The 13,391-nt window shown below is 38.2% G+C and overlaps 1 protein-coding gene across 1 annotated transcript; it reads right to left on the reverse strand.

Annotated features, from left to right (window-relative positions):
- Positions 1-3,916: 3,916 nt before the first annotated feature.
- paip2b (poly(A) binding protein interacting protein 2B) lies at positions 3,917-11,116 on the reverse strand. Its single transcript, XM_072677098.1, has 4 exons — positions 10,971-11,116; positions 8,026-8,183; positions 6,855-7,028; positions 3,917-4,639 (listed from the first exon to the last, which is right to left on the reverse strand). The coding sequence occupies exons 1-4, from the start codon at positions 10,975-10,977 to the stop codon at positions 4,583-4,585; spliced, it is 396 nt and encodes a 131-aa protein (XP_072533199.1). The 5' UTR covers positions 10,978-11,116; the 3' UTR covers positions 3,917-4,582.
- Between the last annotated feature and the right edge of the window lie 2,275 nt (positions 11,117-13,391).

Consider the following 13,391-nt stretch of genomic DNA (forward strand, 5'->3'; position numbering starts at 1 on the left):
TCAGCAGGGCATATTTGATCTCTCCGCCTATAGTGAGATTATGTCATCACACAAATGACATCACTTCACGTCAGACTTAGGGCTTGGCTGAAGTTCTGTATGTAGAAATGACACATCAAAGCAACACTTTTTGCACATATTTTGAGTCATGCAGCTCAAAGCATCCATGTTCAGCTTCAGTTTCGCCATTTATTTCTAACTTCCACTCTTGTAAATATCACAATCATTGATATTTTATTTATATATACACATTATTATTATCATTGTAAATAATAATCATAATTCAGTCCTTACAGAGTCAGATACAGTAGTTGTGGTATGGCAGGTGCTTCAGAGCTATTAAACCTTGTATGTATTTACAACAGTGGACTTTTTACCCTTATAGAGTAGATTATCCAGCTCCATATGTGAATCAAAAGTCAACACTGTTTACACTCTTCATGACTTTCACAATGTAATGAAATTACTTTGCTTCACACAAAGAAAGAAGACTTTACAGTGGCGATCTAATCAAAACCAGTTCATTAAAAAAAAAAAAAAAACACACTCATATTAATGATGTCTTTCAAACTAAGTCCAAAACTGACGGAGGAGATGCTGTGTGAATTTTTCAATGGGAGCCTGCTCTATTTTTTTTAGTTTTACAGAAAATAAATGCCAGTATATGGCTGGGGACGTAATCTTAGTCATTTTGTGTGTAGGTGCATCCTAGTCTGTTGTACATAAATGAGCACTTGTGTGAAGGAGGGAAATTAAAGAGGGCCAAAGAGGACAGGGAGCAGAGAAAAAGACAGAATATGAAAGCTATGGAGTTTCTAGCACCATTTACAGAGCGTAGAAGCTGCTTGGTGTGAAGGTTTCAGCAGAAAACGACAGAGCGTCAAGACTGATTTCTATTGTGGCGTGAAGTGAGGGAGCCAGGAGTTGTGAGGAAAGGAGACACAAGAGGGAAAAAGGTTCAAACTAATTAACTATCGTTATAAAAATAAAATTCGAATGAAAGCACAGTGCTAGTACAGATGCGAAGCTGACGTTGAGATGATAAAAGTCAGGTTGAAGAACATTATTTTGCTAACTATACATGTAATGTTAGCTAGGTCTGATGTTACTCATGTGTAAGTAGACTATAAAAGCTCATTTCAACACCTGTCAGGGAAAACATTGTAGCTAAAGTAACTTTAAATCTTATAGAAAAGAAGAGGAAAGGTAGCCTTAGCCATGTTTTCTCACCAAAAAGAAAGCAGAGAGACATAGAAAATGAGAACAACTGAGTAAGGTAAAAGGTGAAGATGAGTTGGAATGAGAGAGAAGGGATTTAAGGAGAGAGAAGAGAAGGTTATTGTTGTTTTTAAGGTCTCTTCTTTTGTAAATACAGTATATATATATATATATATATATATATGTGTGTGTGTGTGTGTGTGTGTGTGTGTGTGTGTGTGTGTCTGTATAACAGTACATATCTGTTCAAGCTACTGAGGGAAAAATGGAGAGAATGTGTGTTCTGAGGAAACAGTAAAAGTGATGTCCAGCACCTTGTTTAAGAGCCATGACCCATTTATTTCCACAGTGTATTTATGCTCACTTTAGTTCAGATCAGTCCACAGATCTTCATGATTAAGATTTTCTTTGGAAGATTTCTTCTTGTATAAATGCTGCCTGCAGCGCTGCCAGTCTGACACAGTCAGAAACTGTTTATTTTCCCTCTCACACATCTACCACTCATCACATGTCTTACCGTAATGCTTTTCCTTTGATAATACCCACCTACAGTAGTGTTACCATACTTCTGTCTCCTATTAAGTGAGATCTTATTGTATGGTCACTTATTTCTAATAGGAGCTGTTTCACATGAAACCTTAAATACAACACACTGATGAGATTACATTTGTAAAAGCTCTCATCAAACTGTGATTACTCTTCAAAAATTCCTATTCCCATTTCACCACACCATTAATATTGTTCTAGATCCGCCCCTGGTCATGTCTAATACACATTCATTCAACTTAATACATTAATTTAGCGTAAAGTTACAGAGCGGGGTCAGGGCCGAGTGCTGAGCTCAGTGTATAGAGCAAACAGGTCTCCGTTTTGCTGATTCAGTAACTACAGAGCTCCACGCTCCATATTAATGCCTCTGGATTAAGAATGGGAGATCATAAAAGCTTTAGGTGTCCCAATACTTTTGTCCATATGGTGTATAGTCTGATCAGTCGTTTAACCACTTAATGTTTTGTTGCAATGGGTAGACCTGCTTTTTAACCCCTTTATAATGATTCAGGTGTTCTCCTCATGTCTGAAAATTCAAGCAACAAGCTGAAATCAAGTAATGAATCACACATATGAGCAGAACAGAGACCAGGGCTCTCAACTTCAATACTGGAGTATGTATATACCTGCATATTTTAGCACTATGCTTAGGCCTGCTGTTTGACAAAGTGAGCACCAACAGCTGGAGTTATGAAAATACAACAACTCCACTAAGCAAAAGTCTGCAGACAGTTCTATCACTTGTCCAGCATTCCCACAGTGCATTTACAGGGTGGGTATACTTCTAATCAATACACACTATGTCTAAATGTTTGTGGACACTCCTTTAAATGAATGCATTCAGCTACCTTACATTGCATGCTTTGCTGACACAGATGCACAAATGCACACACACACACCTTTACAAAGACTGTCACGTCCATGTAGAGAAGTACTACCAACAGAATAGGACTCTATGGAGAAGATCTTGGCATGTTTGACACTGGTATAGCACATTTAAGTGACTTACAGTATTCACAGCTTTCGGGTGCTGAGGTTCATTTCTCGGAGCTAAACCAACATTAAACGCAACCAACCATGCTGTTTCACAAAGTGCAAATGCTAAACCACATTTTGCAAAACACACCATCACATAGAAGCAGTCATCATTCGCTTATGCTTTGCCAGTCATAAACCGTATCCCCATCAGTAAAACATTTTACACTTGAGTAGTTTATTGCAAATGTTCCTGGATACTACATAAACCAGCGCTGTGACGCACTCTGGCAGTTTCAAAAAACAAGCATGTTTAAAAAAAAATTCATTAAAAAAAAAAGCATTCATGCAAGCCGTTCATACTGACTTACTCATCCTTTTTCAATCCTTCACTCTTACAAGAGAGGGTTCTTTAGTAAAGGCAAAGGCCCAATGTGAACTATGACAATGCTTAACCCCTTTAAGCCCTGTAGTATGTAGGCCAACACTACTGGATTTATAATTTACATCACTTTCATAGGCCCCAAGATAGAACCCTGGGGCACGCCACAAAATCTGGTAAACATCTATACAGCAGCTTTTTGCTTAGTGTACCATGACCGAACATTTGACCTTTTTCTTACAAACGTCTTAAAATGGGGTCACAAATTTGCTTAAATTTAAATATCTAGCTATAAATATTGAAGCATCTTGCATATTTGTTTTCCAAAAGTCCAAATGTTTTTTTCGACAGTACAATGACAATTGATCTCCATTTCTCACGTTCTCTTAATATGTTGCGATATGCATGGGTCTAGAGAGCTCAATTTTTATGAAGATTAGGCCCCCTAGTGGTCTGGGAAAAGATCCACTGGGACTATTACCTCTGCAGCCCAAAGTCTGCCCATGAGCTCAATACCTGAACATGTTTTCGGAATACCAAAACAGCTTTGCTATGGTCAAAATACACAAACTCTCCAAATCTCTTGCTTTCTTTGTTCACAGATTTATCTTCAACCATCTTTGGTCATTTGAGTGAACGATTCCTTCAAGCCCAACACCAAGCTTCCCCACTTCTAATTAAAACTTCATTGGTAAATCTCTCAAAACACAGCATAAATAAAAAGCATGAATAAAAAGACTCATCAGAAAAGCAATGTGTAGTGTAGGAGTCATGCACCAGGACAAAAACATGAAAGAGGGAACCTGCTCTTTTTATTTCAATATACTTTTTTTTTTCTTCATTTTTGTTAATGCAAGTCGCACAGTGACAGGACTTCGACTGAGAAAAAAAAATGTGCTGAAATCCCTCACAGGTAATCAACTGCCATCAACTCCAAACATCCTGAACTGGTCCACCTGCCAAAGTTCTGCTCCATCAGTCTTTCTTCACCCCACCCCATTTCCCCTCCCCCTCAACACGTTTTCTCCCTGCTAAACTCCCTTCAGAAAGGGAAAAAAGAAAAGAAAGAACGGAAAAAAGGTTGTTTTTTTTGTGTTTTTTTTAACAATGTCCAGGAACAAACTGCTAGTCACTATCACAATAGTGGAGATCACATTGCCTCTCAGATTGAAACACAGACAACTTCCTGGATAGCTAGTCACACTCTGAAGCGGTCCAATGGCAGTATTACACCGAATACCCTGCCCACCCCAGCACCCTGCCCAGATTACATAAGACAGACGAAAATAAAAAGCTTATAGAAGAGCATCCAACTCCCCCCTCCCCGCCCCCACCCATGAGCCCAACCCACCAACCCCACACACGCCTCACTTTCAAGTAAGACATGAGTGAGGGTGACCGCTGACCATCAGCAGGTCACATAGAGTCTCTATAAGGGAGCCCATATTTGGTAGGTCCCTAGTATTTCACTCCTGGCACAAACTCCTTCGCCTCTGGGTTCAAACTGCTCTTGCGCTGTTGAGGAAGAAGAGAGGGAGACAATTATTTGCAAGTATTATTCTACATTTCCATTAAAGCCTTAAAAGTATTCATTACAAACCTCAGAGAATAGGATTTCAAGCATGCCAACCAGTTACACTCCTGTGCATTTGAATTGGTTTTGTTTTTAAAACCAGCCAAACTCAGCATTACATTGAATAGTCCACAACGATAGTGTGTGTGAAGACTAGTACCACTATTACCCACCGCACCACACACCACTAAACTTTAATTTGTTACTATATATAGAGTAACAAATAAATATAAATTAAAATACATTTTATATTTATATAAATAAACATAAAGTTATTATTATACTATATGTAATAAAATATACAAATATACATGAAAATGTTTAAATTAAGACTTTATTTTTACTTAAGTAAAAGTTTGTCCCCCTTCCAAACTACCATCTTTCCTCAAGTAAGATTTTGAAAGCGCCCAAACTTTTACTTAAGTAGAGTGGTACTGCTTTTTCCACCTCACAATCATTTCATGAGCCAGGATGAGGTAGGCTGTGTTCAGACTTGGTTTATCTTATACTCGTCTTAGCCATCTAGTTTAGCTCCACACTGAGTTTCAGTAGTGTCTCAACATTGAGTAAGACTAGTGAGAAGCTAAAGCGTGCATTTGCCATTTACAGTGCCCTCCATAATTATTGGCACCCCTGGTTAAGATGTGTTCTTAAGCTTCTAATAAATCAAGTTTTTTTTCTAAATAATATAGGAAAATAAAAAAAAAAAAAAAAAAAAAAAAAAAAAAAAAAAAAAAAAAAATCCAACCTTTAACTCAAGTGAATTTTAAGGGGGAAAAAAAAAAAATCCCTGACTAAGAAATAATTATTCTTCATAAAATCACCTGTTCCACAATTACTGGCACCCCTAACATTTCTTAGGAAATAAATGTAATTAAAGTATTTCTGTCAATTCGACAGTAGTTTATGAAGTTGATCAGAGTATGTAGGAACATTTAATTAGTAATTCACAACTTCCTGTTTCCCTGGGGTATAAATATGACGTGACACAGAGGCCATTTCTCTTCAACATGGGAAAGAAAAAGGAACATACCATTCAAGTAAGGTAGCTTATTGGGGTCACAAAGTCTCCAAAACAACCATCAGGCGCTATCTGCATGCCAACAAGCTGTTTGGGAGGCATGCACGGAAAAAAACTTCTCACTCACAATCATAAACGCAAACGTTTGGAGTTTACTAAGCAGTACTGGAACTTCAACTGGGAATGTGTGCTTTGGTCAGATGAAACTAAGATAAAGCTTTTTGGCAACAAATGCTCCAAGTGGGCACAAGAGCTGAGTATGCAGAAAAGCACCTCATGCCCACTGTGAAATATGGGGGAGGATCAGTGATGCTGTGGGCCTGTTTCTCTTCCAAAGGCCCTGGGAACCTTGTTAGGGTGCATGGCATCATGAATGCTTTGAAATACCAGGACATTTTAAAACACAATCTGGTGGCTTCTGCCCAAAAGCTGAAGATGGGTCATCACTGGGTCTTTCAGCAAGATAATGACCCAAAACATATGGCCAAATCTACACAGAAATGGTTCACCACACACAGAATCAAGCTCCTCCCATGGCCATCTCAGTCCCCAGACCTTGAAAACCTGTTGGGTGAGCTGAAGAGGAGAGTGCAGAGGAGAGGACCCAGGTCGCTGGATGATTTAGAGAAATTGTGCAAAGGAATGGTCAAAGATCCCTCTATCTGTATTCTCCCATCTTGTGAAACATTATAAGAGACGATTAGGTGCTGTTTTGTTGGCAAAAGGGGGTTGTACAAAGTATTAACATCAGGGGTGCCAATAATTGTGGCACACATGATTTGATGTTAAACAACTATTTCTTAATGTGGGATTTTTTTCCTACTGAATAAATTCACTTGAGTTAAAGGTTGGATTTTACTCTTTTTTTCCATCGTGGTCCTATATTATTTAGAAAAAAAAAACTCAATTTATTAGAAGCTAAAGAACACATCTTAACCAGGGGTGCCAATAATTATGGAGGGCAATGTACCCTTTAAAACAAATCAAATGAAGTCTAAATTAGATCTTAATCTTTATAATGTAAAGATTCAAACTTATACTCAAAATGTAATAATAGCAGGCCATGTTTTCAGTGGTCCACTAAATTGTGACCCAGTTCTGGTCCGTACTATTGTGTTTCAGGTCAAACAACTTACTGCAATGTCTTCGGCGTTTCCGTCACTGACCGACAGCCCACTGAGCTGCTGCTGAATTTGCCCAACCCCAGGCGGCAGGTCCCTTGCAGGAATGAACCAATCCTGATCCTCCTCCTCCAACATTTCCTGGAAACAGCGCTCCAGAAACTCCTGCTCCAAAAGCTCTTCTTCCACCTGTGAATTTTAAAAACACCACACATACACTTTCATTCACAATGAACTGCCAATTACATGAAGAGCATAAACACTTGTAGCCAGTGTGTGTCCAAAAATAAAATAACTAATAATAATAATAAGAATGATCAAGAAAAATAAGTGCATTGCTGATGCAAACACTGCACTGTATTGGAGTGAGGCAGAATGAATTGCCTTTAGTTTGTATGAAGTGTCTTCACACAGTTAAAACTTGAAGCTTAATCATTAATTACCACCATTTTGTACAAGTTACATGTTTTTATAATGCACATTTAAACACTGCTTAAGCAAATTAAACTGATAACAGAAGTAACACACATACATACTCAATCACTGTCCAGTTAACAAGCAAAAAACAGCAAGTGCTGTGATGTGCTGGTTCACATAGTGTGAGCACACCGTTACATTTTCTCACTTCAAAACGAACAAACTCGGGATATTGTAGTGACTGTGCTCCACACTTTTAAGGATTTAAGCTGAACCTTCTTTCCTGTGTAGGTCATGTTCCATTTTTTGGAATGCATTTACTTCTTGATGTTAAACTTAGAAGATTACCCCTCCGCTCCGGCTCAGTTTGTTCAACTCGCTCCATTTATTTTTTTTCCAGCGTAGACAAAGTGCCGCAGGTGACATAAGCGGATATGACAAGGTGAGTAACAGATAAATCGTGCAACACAATCGATAATGACATTTGTTAAGAACACTTAAGAACCGATTATTATCGATTTTATCAATTTGTTGTTGCAACCCTAGTCAGGACGTTCTTTGAAAAGGCACTAGAGACAACGCTTGATCGCTGTGTAGTGCAGAGCAACAGAACTAAACATCATCTCCACTAAGGTCCATGTGGCTGCATATCTTCATTACAAATAAGCTGGAGTACAGTTCATCATGTGTGCACCTGGTTGGTGCAATAAAAACCTGCAGCCCTTTGCGAACAACACTGAATACTCCTGCACTAGAGGCTTAAACTAACCTGTCGGTTGTACTCTTCCTCGTTCTCCATCCACATGTACTCTGCAAAGGGGTTGGACTCTCCTTCCTTGTGTCCATTCACCACACTGTCATCTTTCCCAGAACCACTGCCACCACCTGGCGTCTTTGCCACCTCGGGACTGCTAATATCTGCAGGCTCTGAAAAACACACACATTGTTTTAATACATTTTCAGACAGAAGAAAGGTTTTGCGCCTGATTAGATTTGGCAGTACAGTTAAAACTGTTTCTTCTTTTTCAAATGCAACCAGATGCAATCCTCTTTAGAGCTTAAGAGATTAGGAGTGAAAACATTTAAAAAGAAAAGCTTGGCAGTTGAAAAATACTCTAGCTAATACAATAAGAGTAAAGCACAAAGTCTTAGAGTCAGCCTAGTGGCAGTGGTTTGATTTTTGAGAGGTTGGTCAGTCACAAACTACAAAACCATGTTAAAAATCAGCTGTATAGCAAACCCTTCAAGGTACTTAACCGTAGTTCTGGATGCCTGCTGTTGTACAACACTTTGTTTTCCTTAAAAAAAAATATACAGCACAGGCCAACTTCAGGACCAGAATTTTTAGAGACACTGTACAAGATTTTTAACCCAAAAGTGCAAAGCAGTCAGAGACACTAAACACCAGTCCTCTCTCATGGGACCATGGATATGGGCTCAATAAAAAATTGAGGTCAATATGCTTTACAAACTTCCGAAATAAACAATGACAGATCTTGGCTAATAGTACAGATGTTTCTGGAGCATTTCTGCACAATCATACCGTAAATTCAGACAATAACCACAGTTTATAAGTTTATACTGTTAGACTTTCTACAACTGCAGAGCTCCTTTATCAGGTTCTAGGGTTTACCTAGACGGGTGAAAAAAAAGGAAATGGTGAGCAGCAGTTCTGCAGACGGAAACCACTTAATAGCCAGACTGGTTAGAATGGCTTTTATTTATTTATTTATTTATAAATGAAAATCGCAACTTTATTTCGCTCATATTCATTCATGGGGATGCACCAGATTCTGACCTTGTATATACTTAATATGTGTAACATGATAAGTCCAACTAACAGACTTTACAAACTCAGTACTATCTTTTGGTTTCTTACTGGGTCTCTCACATTTTTGTTTGCAAACATCGACATCTTAATGAAAATTTTAAAAAAATAAAATTAATAAATGGCACTAATTTTTTAGCTATTGTCAACACATATCCGAGTTGCACAGTGTATACAAAAGTCAATGCTTTTGCAACAGATGTCAATAATAATAATAATGCCACAGGAGAAACAATTTGGTCCCATAAAGCACTGTTTTTTTTTTTGTTTTGTTTTAACTAATTTTAGAAGCTCATCCTAAATAAGTTGCTAAACAGCTCACTTTAAAAGTTGCGTAGTTTCCTTGTATATATTTTCAGAGCTGGATTGGCCCAAAATCAAAATTTCAACATCAGTACCTAAACTTCCAACACTTTAAAAGAGTCTACAGTCCAATTCTCATCTCCTCTGTTAATGTTCCCGTCAGGACGTGTTGAAGGAGCCATGTTTAAAACATTTGGCCACTTATTCAGTTTTGTGTTAATTATCTAAGATATACAGGCAGAAAACGTTCAATCGTGCAATTTACAGTTATTAGATATTCAGACAATGGGGCATTTTTCCATTTTTGCTATATTATGGTCTGATATTGAGTAACGTGTTTCTGAACTTATGAATACAATCATAACTGGGGTATCAAGACAACTCCATCACAACATCACACAAACTGGTAATACGCATGCTGGCTGGGGCCTGAAACTTAGTTTTTATGGTTTAGGTTTTAGATAAAGCTGAAATAAGTGTGGATTAATATTGGTGTGGATGATACATGGTGGAGGGAAGTACATGCAGAGACAAAACTGAGCCTAGTATCAACACTGCATATAAAGGGCAGAAGACACGTGTCAGTTCACTTCTGGGGGAGGTAAAAGCTTAAAAATGTAAATTATATAAACATATTTAATAAATAAAACAAAATCATGATCCCTGGGTCCAAATACCACCACAATAAAGAAGTGATTAGGGTTATTAGGTCTCTTTATAGTGAACTATAGTAGCTATAACTCTAGTAAACCACTATGGAGGACTTTGTTTACATCAACAACGCTGAGCATTTGATACAGTTAGCGGAATTCCCCTCCAATTCTCGGCTGATATTACTGCTAATATCTTTAAATATTTGCTCCAGATTATAGTGAAGCCTTTTCTGTCTACAGTTCTCATAAAAGACGTAGAAAAACCCACGACTGGCTAACGTTAAAGCCCCCAACACAAAAGGTAGCATAGTTAGCATTAGCTAGTTGCGCTAGCTACAGCCTTCGCTCGTTTCCGTTCCGTTGCCTGTCCGCACGTTTCACCACGCTTCGCCATGTTCATACTGCCACCTTAGCAAGTCTTACACGAGGTTAGCAAGACTTTTAAATAAAGGGGACATATACTAAAGAGCTCCAGCAGTCAAATAAACAAACTGCGAGGCAACATTTGGCGCATGCTTGAGTAACGGAGACTTTGTGAGGAAAACAAGCGATATGCGTACAATCCACGAGGCACATTAGCAGTGAGCGATGGCTTGGAGATCTGCGATACTGCCACATTAAGCGTGCAGGCCGTCGTGGGACACAAGGCCCTCACTGCACTGCCTTTCAGCTCATTAAACAACATTTTCTGCACCAGAGCTGTCTGTTAGCGCTCTGCTTTAGGTCACAAGTCTAGCGGGGTTCACAAAACAATCAACTAAAGTCTTCAAACGACTGCGCAGACCGCTAACGCTACCACTCGCCACTTGGCTAACGTTAGCAAAATGGCTACTTAGCAGTGCACGTTACTTGGTTTAGGCACAAACGCAAAGGGGCTCGCAGAGCGACGCGCTACTAAAACAGTGGACGAGTTTGTCTAATTTCACTCACCAGGCATTTTAACGACACGGCTCTCCTTAATAATTCCAACAAAACTCCAGCGATAGAGGAAATTTGGCCTATTTGCAGCAACACTGTTACCTGGCCAGATTTCAATACTACGTCAGTCCGTTCATGTGCGGGGCCTTTCAAACAAACGGGTGAGCGCCCCCTGCTGGCCCTGTGTAAAACAGCGCCCAGGACACATACAGACAGACAGACAGACAGACAGACATACATACAGACAGACATACATACAGACAGACAGACAGACAGACAGACAGACAGACATACATATATATATATATATATATACAGACATACAAACATACATACATACATACATATATATATATATATACATACATACAAACATACATACATACATACATACATATATATATATATATATATATATATACAGACATACATACATACATACATACAGACATACATACAGACAGACAGACATACATACATACAGACATACAGACATACATACATACATACAGACATACATACATACATACACACATATATATATATATATATATATATACATACAGACATACATACAGACAGACATACATACAGACAGACAGACAGACATACACATAGACAGACAGACATACATACATACAGACAGACAGACAGACAGACATACACATAGACAGACATACATACATACATACATACATACAGACAGACAGACAGGCACGAGGAGTTCAGACACGCATACACTAAACATCTAAATGTTTGTGGACACCCTACCACTTTAAGTTGCACCCATTGATACAGATGTGTAAATGCACGCACAGCTTGGCTAGTCTCGTAGAGACCTACTGCCAGTGTCAAGTGTGGGATAGAGGGCTTGAGCTGTGGAGCTGTGAAACTGTGTTCTCTGGAATGATGATGGTGATCCATCCAGTACTTTTGGGATGAGTTGCAGAGTTAGGGATGAGGTGGACTTTGTCTCTAACTGCAGTCCAATTCCCACAGCAATGCTCTGAAATCTAGTAGAAAGCCTGCTTCTCTGGACAGTAGAGATGATTACTCCAACAAAAGCAGGAGAAACTCTTTTTAATACTCTTGAAATTTTGAAATAAACAAAGAATTAACAGGTGTCCCAATACTTTTGTGCATATAGTTTGTGTATGTATGTATGTATATAAGATAATCCTTTATTATTCCCACATTGGGGTGAATTCGCAGTGTCACAGCAGCAAATGGGTAGCAAGACACTCTGTTACAAATATACAACACATTTATACAATATAAGCAATAAAAGTCAAACAATTGAAGAACAATAATATTTACACATTGACCATTAATTGCACAATGGAAATAGACAAATATTGCACATTGTAATGTTACATTGAAGGTACTTTATTTCTATAGTTAAGTGTGAGTGTAGGTATATGTCTGTGATTTTTGCAACCACAAACACTTTTCAGGTCTCTAGGCAGTGAATGAGAATGAATATTCATGAATGGTAACCATGTAAAAGTATAATACTAAAGTCTAATACTAATTAACCATTAAAGTAACCAACCAACTAACTAACAGGTTAACTAAGAAATATATTGTTGCAAAATTTTTGTTAACTTTCAAAAGAGGAATTTGCTGCATATTTAGATTTTTAATTTCTCATAAGACAAACATGCAGAAATGGTGCACTCCTGAAAACAAACTACAACCAAAAACAGAACAGAATGGCTCAGATATCCATTTCACTGACACTGACACATTAAGAGTTGTTGTTTATAAGAGAATTAGTCTCAAATTATTACATTGAAGCAGAAACAAACATATACACTTTTTTAGTTTACAAAGTATAAATTGCAGTTTCCAAGTGGAACTGACGACTTACTAAAGATTAAATATTACCCACAAAGAGCAAGGATGAAAATAATCCAGGGAGACAGGCAGCCAGTGTAACGGTTCTGTAGAAGGTGTTTTATGTTCTCTCTGTTTTGTTCATCTTCCAACAGGACAACAACCCCAAGTACACGGCCAAGAAAACCAAGGCTTGGTTAAAGGGGGAAAAGATCAATGTGTTGCAGTGTCCTAGTCAGTCTCCTGACCCTTAACCTAATTAATCATTTGTGGAAAGAGCTAAAGATCAAAGTCCACAAGAGATGCCTAAAGAACCTGGACAACTTAGAAAAATGGTCTGCATGGAGGAATGGACCAAGATTACTCCAGAGACCTGTGCCAACCTGATCAGGTCTTACAAAAAAAGGACTAATAGCTGTAATTAACAAGGGTTATTCCACAAAATATTAAACATATTATAACTTATATTTGCTGTTTATAATATTTAGGCATCTGTTTATACACCACCACCGTTCTAAGTTTGAAGCCTCTAACATATTTGCAACTTGTTACATTTGCAAAATGGGGTTGAATACTACTTGGAGGCACTGTAGATAA

The sequence above is a fragment of the Salminus brasiliensis genome, chromosome 4 (genome assembly GCF_030463535.1).
Source record: "Salminus brasiliensis chromosome 4, fSalBra1.hap2, whole genome shotgun sequence".
NCBI lineage: Eukaryota > Metazoa > Chordata > Actinopteri > Characiformes > Bryconidae > Salminus > Salminus brasiliensis.